The sequence below is a fragment of the Microchirus variegatus genome, assembly GCF_963457635.1.
Source record: "Microchirus variegatus genome assembly, chromosome: 1".
Lineage (NCBI taxonomy): Eukaryota > Metazoa > Chordata > Actinopteri > Pleuronectiformes > Soleidae > Microchirus > Microchirus variegatus.
In genome coordinates, this window is record NC_139802.1 from 45,987,946 (window position 1) to 46,000,943 (window position 12,998).

The 12,998-nt window shown below is 43.6% G+C and overlaps 2 protein-coding genes across 2 annotated transcripts in view; both read left to right on the forward strand.

The window, feature by feature from the left end:
* The window catches only part of LOC310944451 (caspase-7-like), a gene marked incomplete at both ends in the record, with an annotated part of 5,337 nt that extends 3,787 nt beyond the window's left edge, over nucleotides 1-1,550 (forward strand). Inside the window, one exon of the mRNA XM_083910242.1 lies at nucleotides 1,234-1,550. Coding sequence (XP_083766368.1) covers nucleotides 1,234-1,550 — 317 coding nt within the window. The remainder of the gene's footprint in view (nucleotides 1-1,233) is intronic.
* A 2,824-nt stretch (nucleotides 1,551-4,374) lies between these two features.
* LOC310944755 (hippocampus abundant transcript 1 protein-like) lies at nucleotides 4,375-12,998 on the forward strand. The gene is made up of 12 exons (XM_083910565.1): nucleotides 4,375-4,533; nucleotides 6,262-6,360; nucleotides 7,439-7,501; nucleotides 7,607-7,734; nucleotides 7,862-7,976; nucleotides 9,670-9,888; nucleotides 9,987-10,100; nucleotides 10,193-10,264; nucleotides 10,364-10,476; nucleotides 10,714-10,811; nucleotides 11,054-11,217; nucleotides 12,183-12,998. The coding sequence occupies exons 1-12, from the start codon at nucleotides 4,435-4,437 to the stop codon at nucleotides 12,456-12,458; spliced, it is 1,560 nt and encodes a 519-aa protein (XP_083766691.1). The 5' UTR covers nucleotides 4,375-4,434; the 3' UTR covers nucleotides 12,459-12,998.

The following is a 12,998-nucleotide window of genomic DNA, read 5'->3' on the forward strand; positions in this document are numbered from 1 at the left end:
ATAGTAAAAGAATATACTGTTATCTGTGAACTCTGTTAATAATGAAGCTTCAGTTTGAGTTTATTACTGTGTGTGTTTATGAGAGAGAGCAGCTGTTATAGTGAGAGATGACACACACACACACATATACACAGACACACACACACACACACACATACACACACAGACAGACAGACACACATATACACACATACACATATACATATATACACACATATATACACAAACATACACATATACACACAGGCATATACACACACATATATACACACATACACACACACATACACATATACACACACATATATACACACACATATACACACACATACCCATATATACACATACACATATATACACAGACAAACACATATACACACAGACACATACACATATACACACACACACTAATACACATATATACACACACACATATATACACACATACACATATACACATATATACACACATACACATATATACACACACACAGACACATATACACATACATACACATATATACACACATACACACATACACACAGACACATATACACATATACACACATACACACATATACACATATACACACACACATACACATATACCCACATACACATATATACACACACATACACATACACACGTACACATATACACACAGACACATACACATTAAAATGTTGTTGAAACTTGTGTCTCATGTCCCTGTGTGTCCTCATGTGTCCTCTATCTGTCCCCATGTGTCCTGTGTCTGTCTTTGTGCTCATGTGTCCTCTGTCCTCATGTCTGTCCTCAGGTTACGGGGCGTACAGTCACCCTCTGTCCTCTCATGTGTCCTCTCATGTGTCCTCATGTGTCCTCTCATGTGTCCTCATGTGTCCTCTCATGTGTCCTCTCATGTGTCCTCATGTCTGTCCTCAGGTTACGGGGCGTACAGTCACCCTCTGTCCTCTCATGTGTCCTCATGTGTCCTCATATGTCCTCATGTCTGTCCTCAGGTTACGGGGCTTACAGTCACCCTCTGGGCTCTCATGTGTCCTCTCATGTGTCCTCATGTGTCCTCATGTGTCCTCAGGTTACGGGGCGTACAGTCACCCTCTGTCCTCTCATGTGTCCTCTCATGTGTCCTCATGTGTCCTCATGTCTGTCCTCAGGTTACGGGGCGTACAGTCACCCTCTGTCCTCTCATGTGTCCTCTGTCCTCATATGTCCTCATGTCTGTCCTCAGGTTACGGGGCGTACAGTCACCCTCTGGGCTCCGTCCTCCTGCAGACCTTCTGCTCTCTCCTGGAGAGCGAGGGAAACCGTGAGCTGGAGCTGCTGCGCCTCCTGACCCGCCTGAGCCACCGCGTGGCCTTCACCTTCCAGGCCAGAGGGCGAGCGTTCGGGGGGAAGAAGGTCATGCCGTGCGTGGTGACCCGGCTCACCCGAGACGTCTTCCCGTTCGCCGAGCCCAAGAAGGGCGGCGGCGAGGGGGCGGGGCTCTCGGCCACGGCACTGGTCGACTCGGACAAAGTCAGGAAGAGGTGTCCGTCCATCAGTTAGTGGGCGTGTCTGTGAGTGTGAGGGGGAGGGGCCTGATGATGTCATCAACGGAAAATAGGACTTTTGTTTTTAACATTTTTTTAAAAAAAAAAACTGTGTGTGTGTGTGTATTTGTGTCTTTGTGAGGACCAAAATACGGTGGCCCAGAGGTGTCAGGACAAATACAAAAGCCACAACACGAATACAAAAGCCACAACACAAAATAAAAAATATCTTTTTTTTTTTTTTTTTTTTTCCCATGATTTCTGGGGGTCGCCAAATCATTTTGGAAAAATATATATAAAAAAAAAAAAAAAATTTAAAATATGTTTCTATGATTTCTGGGGGTCGCCAAATCATTTTGGAAAAATATAAAAAAAGTACTTTTTTTTTTTTTTTCAAAATGTTTTGCCGACCCCCCAGAAATCATCTCGGTCCTAACCGCCGCATTGTGAAAATCCGTTACCGTTAAAAAAAAAAAAAAAATCACTTCCGTTGTGGCTTTTGCATTTGTGTTGTGGCTTTTGTATTTGTGTTGTGGCTTTTGTATTTGTCCTGACACCTCTGGGCCACCGTACCAAAAAACCCTTAAATGAGGACATTATTTTGTCTCGTCCTGGTGTTGTGTCACACTTAAAAATCTCTCTTTATGAGTTAAGAGTCAGAATTAAGCTTAAGTTAAGGGTTAAGGTGTTAAGGTAAGGGGTGATGAGGGTCCTCACTAAAACAGCTGTACAAACATCTGTGTGTTCTTGTATTTGTGACCTCTTTAGGACCTTTTTTCAGGGTTAAGACCTGGTTTTAGGGTTAAAATTAACACACACCACAGTTTGAGAACCAAGGGGTTAAGAAATGCATTCTATTTATTATATGTGTATATTAATATATATAATTTATTACTACAGCATTGTTTTAATTTTATTTGCCAAACCAAACAGATGCAAATGAATTGTCAATTCTCTTTTTTTCAGAATAAAAGCTCTGAATTCTGACTGATGTCTTCTATTTTCTTGTCAGGATGAGAAAATTATTTCAACAAAAATACAGACAAACGACGTCAGTTAGGTTTTTATTGCAGTGAAGTTGTTAAAACGACAAACGCAGTCACTTCCTGTTCATCTGTGCAGACTGCACCTTTACAGCAGAAGTGAAAGGAAAAGTGTGTCATTTTATCACAAACCTGCTGACTCATGCTGACTCATGGTCACAGGTCAACACGTCGTCCCAGACTGATAAGATCTGATGAGGTTCATGAGTCCAGACTGATAAACGGCCGCAATTACTTCCTGTTTCCTGCCGCGGAATGTACAGATGACGTGATACACGTGTGTAATCTGATGTTCTTTTTAATTATTATGATACTTGTTGTTTGTTTTCTGATTCGTATCTGGTGAAAATCTATAAAAGAAAAATATATAGATAACACCACCAGGCCACTAGAGGGCAGTCTGGTGAAGTTAGGTTTCTAATGTTGTAAAATATTACAACTGTTTTTAACCCTTTTCAGATTTCAGTTCTGGAAATGTGTGTAAATGTTGAGTATTCTGAAATACAAACACAGCATTTAATATATATATATATGTATAGTTCTGGAAATGTGTGTAAATGTTGAGTATTCTGAAATACAAACACAGCATTTAATATATATATATATATGTATAGTTCTGGAAATGTGTGTAAATGTTGAGTATTCTGAAACACAAACACAGCATTTAATATATATATATATATGTATAGTTCTGGAAATGTGTGTAAATGTTGAGTATTCTGAAATACAAACACAGCATTTAATATATATATATATGTATAGTTCTGGAAATGTGTGTAAATGTTGAGTATTCTGAAATACAAACACAGCATTTAATATATATATATATATGTATAGTTCTGGAAATGTGTGTAAATGTTGAGTATTCTGAAACACAAACACATTTAATATATATATGTATATATATATACATATATATACACGTATGTATATATAGGTCTGGAAATGTGTGTAAATGTTGAGTATTCTGAAATACAAACACAACATTTGATATATATGTATATATATATATATACATATATATATATATATTAAATGTTGTAAACACAAGATGTGCAAATGTGCAAACACAACATTTAATATATATATATATATGTAACATATATGTATATATATATACATATATGTGTGTATATATGTATTTTATATAAAGCAGTATTATTATTATTATTATTATTATTATATATGTATAATTGTTGTGTTTGTATTTTTATTTACACACATTTCCAGACTGCCCTCTAGTGGCCTGGTGGTGTGATATATATTTATTTTCTCTAGAAGAAGAAAAATATATAAAAATATAAAAAATATAAAAAAAATAAATAAATATACATATATATATATGTGTGTGTGTAAATATATAAAGTGTGTTTTGACACAAGTTTCACTATTATTTGACTTTTTCTTTGACAGTTTTTTTTACATAAAACTCTTGTTCATGATTCAAAACCAAACCATATGATTATTAATTTTCTTTATATTAAATAACTGGGCCGTTTTATTGGATATTTAGCCTTTTTGATGCTTTCAACTTTATTTTGTTGTTAGATGCTTTTATTGTGAAAAGCGGAAATACCAAACCGGAAGCACGGCGCGATCTTCGCCTCACGTTCTCGTCACGTTGACGCCGCGCTCGCGTGTGGAGCTGACGTTCAGAATCACCGGGAGCTTCCGCCGCTGCTCGAACCTCCGTCACGGCTCCGCGTCCGTGATTGTCGCCCCTCTCGTTTTCGGTCGTTTTTCCCCGGTTGTTGTTGTTGTTGTTGTCTTTTTTTCTTCCTTCCTCCGCGGTGAAAACACGGAGACATTCTGGAAGCAGGCGGAGAACCGCGGGAGACTGCGGGGCATGGCTGCTTCATGAGCCCGGGCAGGTGCGAGGAGATGGCGGCGGAGCCACCGGCGGGAACCGGCCGGGTGGTTCTGGTCAAGAAGATCATGATGAAGGACGGAGCCGCGGTGAGTGACGACGATAACGACGACGACGATGACCCGCCATTTTATTTCAGCCTCACTTTTCACCTTCACCGTCATTTTCTCCGCTTTTTCGCTGCGTTTAAACGCACATTCTGTCATTAACGACATTATTTATTGATGAAGCGTCGGCTTTTCACGCGACTATGACATAACATGACACGTAAATCTACACATTTAACAATAAAATAACTAAAAAAAACATCACCAGGAAACGCTTAAAACACCCCATGTTTACTGTTATATTAAAGATAAAAATGACGAGGTTTAATCCTGTTAATCTGCCACAGAGTCACATTCAGATTAGCAGCAACGAGATTATTAAGAATAGAAATAAGAACAAAATTAGACGAAATAATTGTACAATATAAACAATATAATGTCCGTGTCACACACGATGAGGTCATAAAATTGCGATATTATTTTTATTTTAACAGATTTTGTCATAATTTAAATTGTCCCACATAAGTTTGATTAAAATCATAAAGATTTCACTTTATTTTACAAGTCTGTCAACAAATAATCTGGATTTCTGTCTCACACATTTAATCTTAATCACATTATTCTGTTCGGTTATTGCGATTTTGACGATTTTTTTAAACGATTAATTGTGTCACGGACGCTGTGACGTAATGTAACAGAGATGTGTTTAAATGTAAATACAGGAAGTTAAAATGAATGAATGAGTGAGTGTTTGTGCTGTAATGTAATGGAGACTCAGCTGTGGTGCTGATGCTGAGGATGGAGCCATTATCTCTTACGTAACACACACACTCACACACACACACACACACACACACACACACACACACACACACACACACACACACACACACACACACACAGCCTCCATTTTAACACCCTGCTCTCAGATAAAAACACACACTTCTCTGTGATTTAACCACACAAATGAAACAAACACACGTGTAAAAGTGTCTTAATTCATAAATAAATCTTTATTCTATTTAAAAACACACTGTTTCATCACGAAAATGTGATTATAATCACACAAATAACTGTGATTATAGATCAATTATATCAGGACAATGTCACATTTAGACTTTACTGAAAGATGCTTTTAAAGCAGAGTTTATATTCACTGTGGACTATAACAAATATATAGTGTTGTTTTCATCCTCTGCTGTTAAGAAGGTCATTTTATCTATGTCTTTTTCTGTAGAAAATATTTAAAATGGAATATTATGTCCATACCGTGAGACCAAACATGAGATAAATAAGTATATATATATGTATTAATGAATGTGATTATAAGCTGTAGAATAGCAGCAATTTGGACACACTTTTTTACATTAAGGTCTTATTTACTCTAATAATAATAATAATAATGACTTTACCTATCAAATGTAAAAACAAAACATTTATGTATTTATTTATTTGCTATTTTACAAATTTTTCTTTGCAGATTTTCAGGTTTAAAAATTTTTTTTTTTACAAATTCTAAAAGGTGTCTGAAAACATTCTGATAGAAATACTGTAATTAATCAAACCATATCAATGTCCATAAAGCAATAAAATACTGTTGAAAATAAAAATACACACAAACAAACAAGTTTTTACAATAATAACAATAGTTTGTGGACAAAAACAAAGACATTTGAGAACAGGTTTGAAAACACTGATCAATATGTTATGACATTTTCTGTATTTATGTGTGTGTGTGTGTGTGTGTGTGTGTGTGTGTGTGTGTCGCAGCTGCAGCAGGGCATCGGCAGACCCAGTGTGTATCACGCCGTGGTCGTCATCTTCCTGGAGTTCTTCGCCTGGGGTTTGCTCACCACGCCGATGCTCACCGTGAGTAACACAATATATATATATATATATATATATATATATATATATATATATATATGATACTGATGGTACGACGTTAACGCACGTTTCCATGACGACTGACCGGAAAAAGACGCGCGTGACGTCATGTCTACGTGACTCCCGATTTGTTAAAATGAGTCTCTAAAGTAACGCTAACCTTTAAAAACAGAGGCACACATACGCAGTACGCTGGTTATTTGTTAGCGCTGCTCTTTTCCTTTAATAAACAGAGCGCGCTAACCGTCGCTAAAGGAGCTAATGCAGCTAACGGAGCCAACTGCTAAACGTTGCCTGGACTCCGGTCTCCTAAACATGACGTCATTCGCGTCTTTTTCGGTCAGTCCTCATGGAAACGCGTCGTGCGTTAACGCGCGTTAACCTTTTGCACAGCGCTAAAAAAAACGCAAACTTCTATTTAAAAAAAGTCTCTTTTTTAACTTTAAGCCTAATTATTTGTCTTCTAGCTGAATTTAAAGCTTATTTATGGTCAATAACGCACTTAAATATGCTTCATTTAAAGAAATAAAGTAGAAATGAAAGGTAATAATAATAAGTTTATATTCTAAGATCATGTCATACAGATGATAAACAGTAGATTATATGTAATTTTAGACTGGTTTGTCCCTGTGTTATGTTCACATATATCAGAATATAAACTCAACACATATTTATAAGACACATCACCCAGATTGGATTTGTATATCGATTAGCGTTGACACGTTTCCATGACGACTGACCAGAAAAAGACGCGCTAGACGTCGTGTTTACGTGCCCCGACACCGGAGTCCAGGCACTGTTTACTAGTTAGCTCCGTTAGCTGCATTAGCTCCTTTTAGCGCCCTTAGCATTAGCCTACAGTGGAACTGGAGCGGCCTGTTTATTAAAGGAAACGAGCAGCGCTAACAAATAACCAGCGTACCTGTGTAACTACATATGTGTGCGTCTGTTTTTAAAGGTTAGCGTTACTTCAGAGACTCATTTTAACGATCGGGGAGCCACCTGACACGTCGCGCGTTAGCGTTGACGCCGTTAAACGCTCTTCTTCTTTTCCCCGTAGGTTTTACACGAGACGTTTCCTCAGCACACTTTCCTGATGAACGGACTCATTCAGGGCGTGAAGGTAAGAAACTCGCCGTCACCGCGAGGTTCACGCGCTCGCCTCACTCTGCACCGTTTGTAACTCGGGCTCACTTCCTGTCGTTGTCCCGTGTCACTTCCTGTCCAGGGCCTGCTGTCGTTCATGTCCGCCCCTCTGATCGGCGCTCTGTCAGACGTGTGGGGGCGACGCTCCTTCCTGTTGGTCACCGTCTTCTTCACCTGTGCTCCCATCCCTCTGATGAGGCTCAGCCCCTGGTGGGTGGAGCTGCTGTGTGTGTGTGTGTGTGTGTGTGTGTGTGTGTGGGGGGGGGGGGTTGCAGATTAAAAACTTTTATAAACTTTTTACAGATTATAATCTTTTATCATAAATCTCTCTCTCCAGGTGGTACTTTGCCATGATCTCCATGTCCGGAGCTTTCTCCGTCACCTTCTCCGTCATCTTCGCCTACGTCGCTGACGTCACCACGGAGAGAGAGAGGAGCACGGCGTACGGACTGGTGAGACGCCATCTTTGTTCTCTTCATCATCCTGAGACGCCATCTTTGTTCTTCATCATCCTCAATTTAAACAATCCACAGCTGTCATTTACAAAACCAGAGCTCTCTCTGACCTCCTCCTCCTCCTCACTCTGACCTCCCTCCGCTCCCTCCTCTCTCTCTCACCTCCTCCTCTTTCACCTCCTCTTTCTCGCTCTCTGACCTCCTCACCTCCTCTTTCTCTTCTCCTCTCTCTCCTCCTCACCTCCTCTCTCTCCTTCTCTCCTCTCTCACCTCCCCTCTCTCCTCCTCACCTCCTCTCTCTCCTTCTCTCCTCTCTCACCTCCCCTCTCTCCTCCTCACCTCCTCTTTCTCTTCCTCCTCCTCTCTCTCCCTCTCTCCTCCTCACCTCGTCTCTTCCTCCTCCTCTCACCTCTCTCCTCCCCACCCCCTCACCTCCTCTCTCTCCTCCTCACCTCCTCTCCCTCTCTCCTCCTCTCACCTCCTCCTCTCTCTCCTCCTCTCACCTTCTCCTCCTCACCTCCTCTCTCTCCTCCCCACCCCCTCACCTCCTCTCCCTCCTCCTCTCTCCTCCTCACCTCCTCTCCCTCTCACCTCCACTCTCCTCCTCTCTCTCCTCTCTCCTCCTCACCTCCTCTCTCCTCCTCTCACCTCCTCCTCACCTCCTCTCCCTCTCTCCTCCTCACCTCCTCTCTCTCCTCTCTCCTCCTCACCTTCTCTCTCCTCCTCTCACCTCCTCCTCACCTCCTCTCCCTCTCTCCTCTCACCTCCTCTCACCTCCTCACCCTCACCTCCTCCTCCTCTCTCACCTCCTCACCCTCACCTCCTCCTCACCCTCACCTCCTGTCTCACCTCCTCCCTCACCTCCTGTCTCACCTCCTGTCTCACCTCCTCCTCACCTCCTATCTCCTCCTCACCTCCTCCCCTCCTCCTCTCTCACCTCCTCACCCTCACCTCCTGTCTCACCTCCTCCTCACCTCCTCTCCCTCTCTCCTCCTCACCTCCTCTCTCTCCTCTCTCCTCCTCACCTTCTCTCTCCTCCTCTCACCTCCTCCTCACCTCCTCTCCCTCTCTCCTCTCACCTCCTCTCACCTCCTCACCCTCACCTCCTCCTCCTCTCTCACCTCCTCACCCTCACCTCCTGTCTCACCTCCTCCCTCACCTCCTGTCTCACCTCCTCCTCACCTCCTATCTCCTCCTCACCTCGTCCCCTCCTCCTCTCTCACCTCCTCACCCTCACCTCCTGTCTCACCTCCTCCCTCACCTCCTGTCTCACCTCCTGTCTCACCTCCTCCTCACCTCCTATCTCCTCCTCACCTCCTCCCCTCCTCCTCTCTCACCTCCTCACCCTCACCTCCTGTCTCACCTCCTGTCTCACCTCCTGTCTCACCTCCTCCTCACCTCCTATCTCCTCCTCACCTCGTCCCCTCCTCCTCTCTCACCTCCTCACCCTCACCTCCTGTCTCACCTCCTCCCTCACCTCCTGTCTCACCTCCTGTCTCACCTCCTCCTCACCTCCTATCTCCTCCTCACCTCCTCCCCTCCTCCTCTCTCACCTCCTCACCCTCACCTCCTGTCTCACCTCCTCCCTCACCTCCTGTCTCACCTCCTGTCTCACCTCCTCCTCACCTCCTATCTCCTCCTCACCTCCTGTCTCACCTCCTCCTCTCACCTCCTCCTCTCTCCTCCTCAGGTGTCTGCCACCTTTGCAGCCAGCCTGGTGACCAGTCCAGCGATCGGAGCGTACCTGTCAGCGTGGTACGGTGATAACCTTGTGGTTCTGTTAGCGACGCTGATCGCCGTGGCCGACATCTGCTTCATCCTGTTGGCCATGCCCGAGTCTCTGCCCGACAAGATGAGGCTCAACACGTGGGGCGCGCCCATATCCTGGGAGCAGGCCGACCCCTTCACTGTCAGTATGCTAACGAGTGAGCTGAGATGACTGGATGATGACGATAATCTGTAATCTGACATCATCTGTGTGTGTGTGTGTGTGTGTGTGTCCTTCAGTCTCTGAGGAAAGTGGGTCAGGACCCGACCGTCCTGCTCATCTGTATCACTGTGTTCCTGTCATACCTGCCTGAGGCCGGACAGTACTCCAGCTTCTTCCTCTACCTGAGACAGGTGCGTGTGTGTGAGAGAGAGACACACACACACACACACACACACACACACACATTTATAATAACTAAACTAACGTCTGTGTTTGACTCCAGGTCATAAATTTCTCCTCAAAGACCATCGCTGTGTTTATCGGAGTGGTGGGAATTCTGTCCATCGTAGCACAGGTAACACACACACACACACACATACATACACACACACACACACACACACACACACACTGATCTGAACCATGTGTGTGTGTGTGTCTCCTGTGTCCTCAGACTCTCTTCCTCACTCTCCTGATGAGAACTCTGGGGAATAAGAACACGGTTCTGCTGGGTTTGGGTTTCCAGATCCTTCAGTTGGCCTGGTACGGCTTTGGATCAGAGCCATGGTGAGGACATGAGGACATGAGGACATGAGACATGAGGACATGAGGACATGAGACGATGTGTTATGATGTGTTCACGATGACGTCAAACTCTGAGAATGTCTTTAAAACACACTTGTCTTTACATTTAGGTCACAAACACTGATGTGATTAATGACTGTGTGTGTTGTGTGTGTGTGTGTGTGTGTGTGTGTGTGTGTGTGTGTGTGTGTGTGTGTGTGTGTGTGTGTGTGTGTCCAGGATGATATGGGCAGCAGGTGCAGTAGCAGCCATGTCCTCCATCACCTTCCCTGCTGTTTCTGCTCTGGTGTCACAATCTGCTGATCCTGATAAACAAGGTGACGACGACACACTTCCTCCTTCTCTCCTTCTCTCCTCTCCTCTGTCTCCTTCTATTCTCTATCTACTGTCTCCTCCTTCTCTCCTCTCTTGTCATGTTCCATTAGTCCTCTCCTCTTCTATTCTCCTCTTCATTGTGTTACGATGCTCTATGTGTTTCTTTTATATAAACCACTGTTCTCTCCTCCTCCTCTCCTCTCCTTCTCCTCCTCCTCCTCCTCCTCCTCCTCCTCCTCCTCAGGTGTGGTCCAGGGCATGATCACAGGGATCAGAGGGCTGTGTAATGGTTTAGGTCCGGCTCTGTACGGATTCATCTTCTTCCTCTTTGACGTGGAGCTCAACACCATGGACCCAATCCAGGGAGATTACGGCATCGACCCTCTGCCTGTGCAGAGCCCCACTGAGGTGTGTTCACACGTTCATTCATTCATTCATTCACACATTCATCTGCACATACATCCATTCACACGTTCGTTCATTCGTTCGTTCATTTACACCTTCATTCATTCACACGTTCATTCATTTGTTCATTCATTCACACGTTCATTCATTCACACATTCATCTGCACATTCATTCACACACACCTTCATTCATTTGTTCATTCATTCACACGTTTATCTGCACATTCATTCACACGTTCACCTGCATGTTCATTCGCACGTCCATTCACACGTTCATTCATTCACACGTCCATTCACACATTCATCTGCACATTCATTCACGCGTTCGTTCATTCACACATTCGTTCATTCACACGTTCATGCATTCACACGTCCATTCACACATTCATCTGCACATTCATTCACGCGTTCGTTCATTCACACATTCGTTCATTCACACGTTCATGCATTCACACGTTCATCTGCACATTCATTCACACGTTCACCTGCATGTTCATTCACACGTTCATCTGAACATTAATACACACGTCCATTCATTCACACGTTCATCTGAACATTCATTCACACGTCCATTCACATGTTCATTCATTCACACGTCCATTCATTCACACGTTCATCTAAACATTCATTCACACATCCATTCACACGTTCATCCATTCACACGTTCATCTGCACATTCATTCACACGTTCACCTGCATGTTCATTCACACATTCATCTGAACATTCATTCACACGTCCATTCACACGTTCGTTCATTCATTCACACGTTCATCTGCACATTCATTCACACGTTCAGCTGAACATTCATTCACACGTTCAGCTGAACATTCATTCACACGTTCATTCATCCACACATACTCATTCACACGTCCATTCACATACTCATTCATGCGTCCGTTCACACATTCATTCACACGTTCGTTCAGCCCCACATACTCATTCACACGTTCACTCTGTGCGTCCTCAGCGAGCGCTCATCCCTGGCCCTCCCTTCCTGTTGGGGGCGTGTACCGTGGTGGTCGCCTTCCTCGTGGCGCTCTTCATCCCAGAGAAAACCGCCTCCTTCTCCTCCTCCTGCTCGCAGCTGTCACTCAGCGATAAGCCCCTCCCACAGAGCAAAGAGTCCATGTCGTCATTGGCCGGCGTCCACATCAACACGCCGCTGCCCGGCAGCGATGAGGAGACTCCGCCCTCTGCCAGCGACGAGGACTTTGAGCCGCTGCTGCAGGACAGTATCGTTTGATGGACAGGTGGGACGGTCACGGGGGGGGCGGGGCTTAACCTGTGGCAAAAGAAAAAGATTAAGAATGTTATTTTTGCTGCGGGGTGATTGACAGAAAGAAGAAGCTCCAATAGCATTGTTCCTCTACCAGGAGGCGGAGCTAGTGGATCGTCTGTAACAAAGGGGCGGAGCAAAGAGCTACAAATAAGATGTCATTACAGAGTATTATTATTATTAGTATTATTGTTATTATTGTTGGGACCAAAAGGAAGACGACATGCGAGAGGATGAAGTTACATTTGATGTGTTTATTTGTTATTTTACATATTTACAGCAGCCAAAACATAAGTATTATTTTACACGTTCTCCTGAGTTAAAGGGACAGTTAACCACTCACTCTGCCACACCAAAGCCCATAGAGAAAACCAGTGATTTTAACATCACAGAAAATCTTCGCTCAGATTAACCTCAGTGACATAAAGTGACCACACGAGGCAGCAGTAGACCAGCAGCTCCTGTGTCCACTGTGAGCTAAAATCACTGATTTTCTCTATGGGCTTT

Excerpts from the sequence above, each read along its gene's own strand:
- LOC310944755 (XM_083910565.1), top strand. The coding sequence starts at position 4,435 with ATGAGCCCGGGCAGGTGCGAGGAGATGGCGGCGGAGCCACCGGCGGGA. Across the intron at positions 10,101-10,192 it reads TCTTCCTCTACCTGAGACAG|GTCATAAATTTCTCCTCAAA; the intron begins GTGCGTGTGTGT and ends GTTTGACTCCAG. Across the intron at positions 10,477-10,713 it reads GGCTTTGGATCAGAGCCATG|GATGATATGGGCAGCAGGTG; the intron begins GTGAGGACATGA and ends GTGTGTGTCCAG.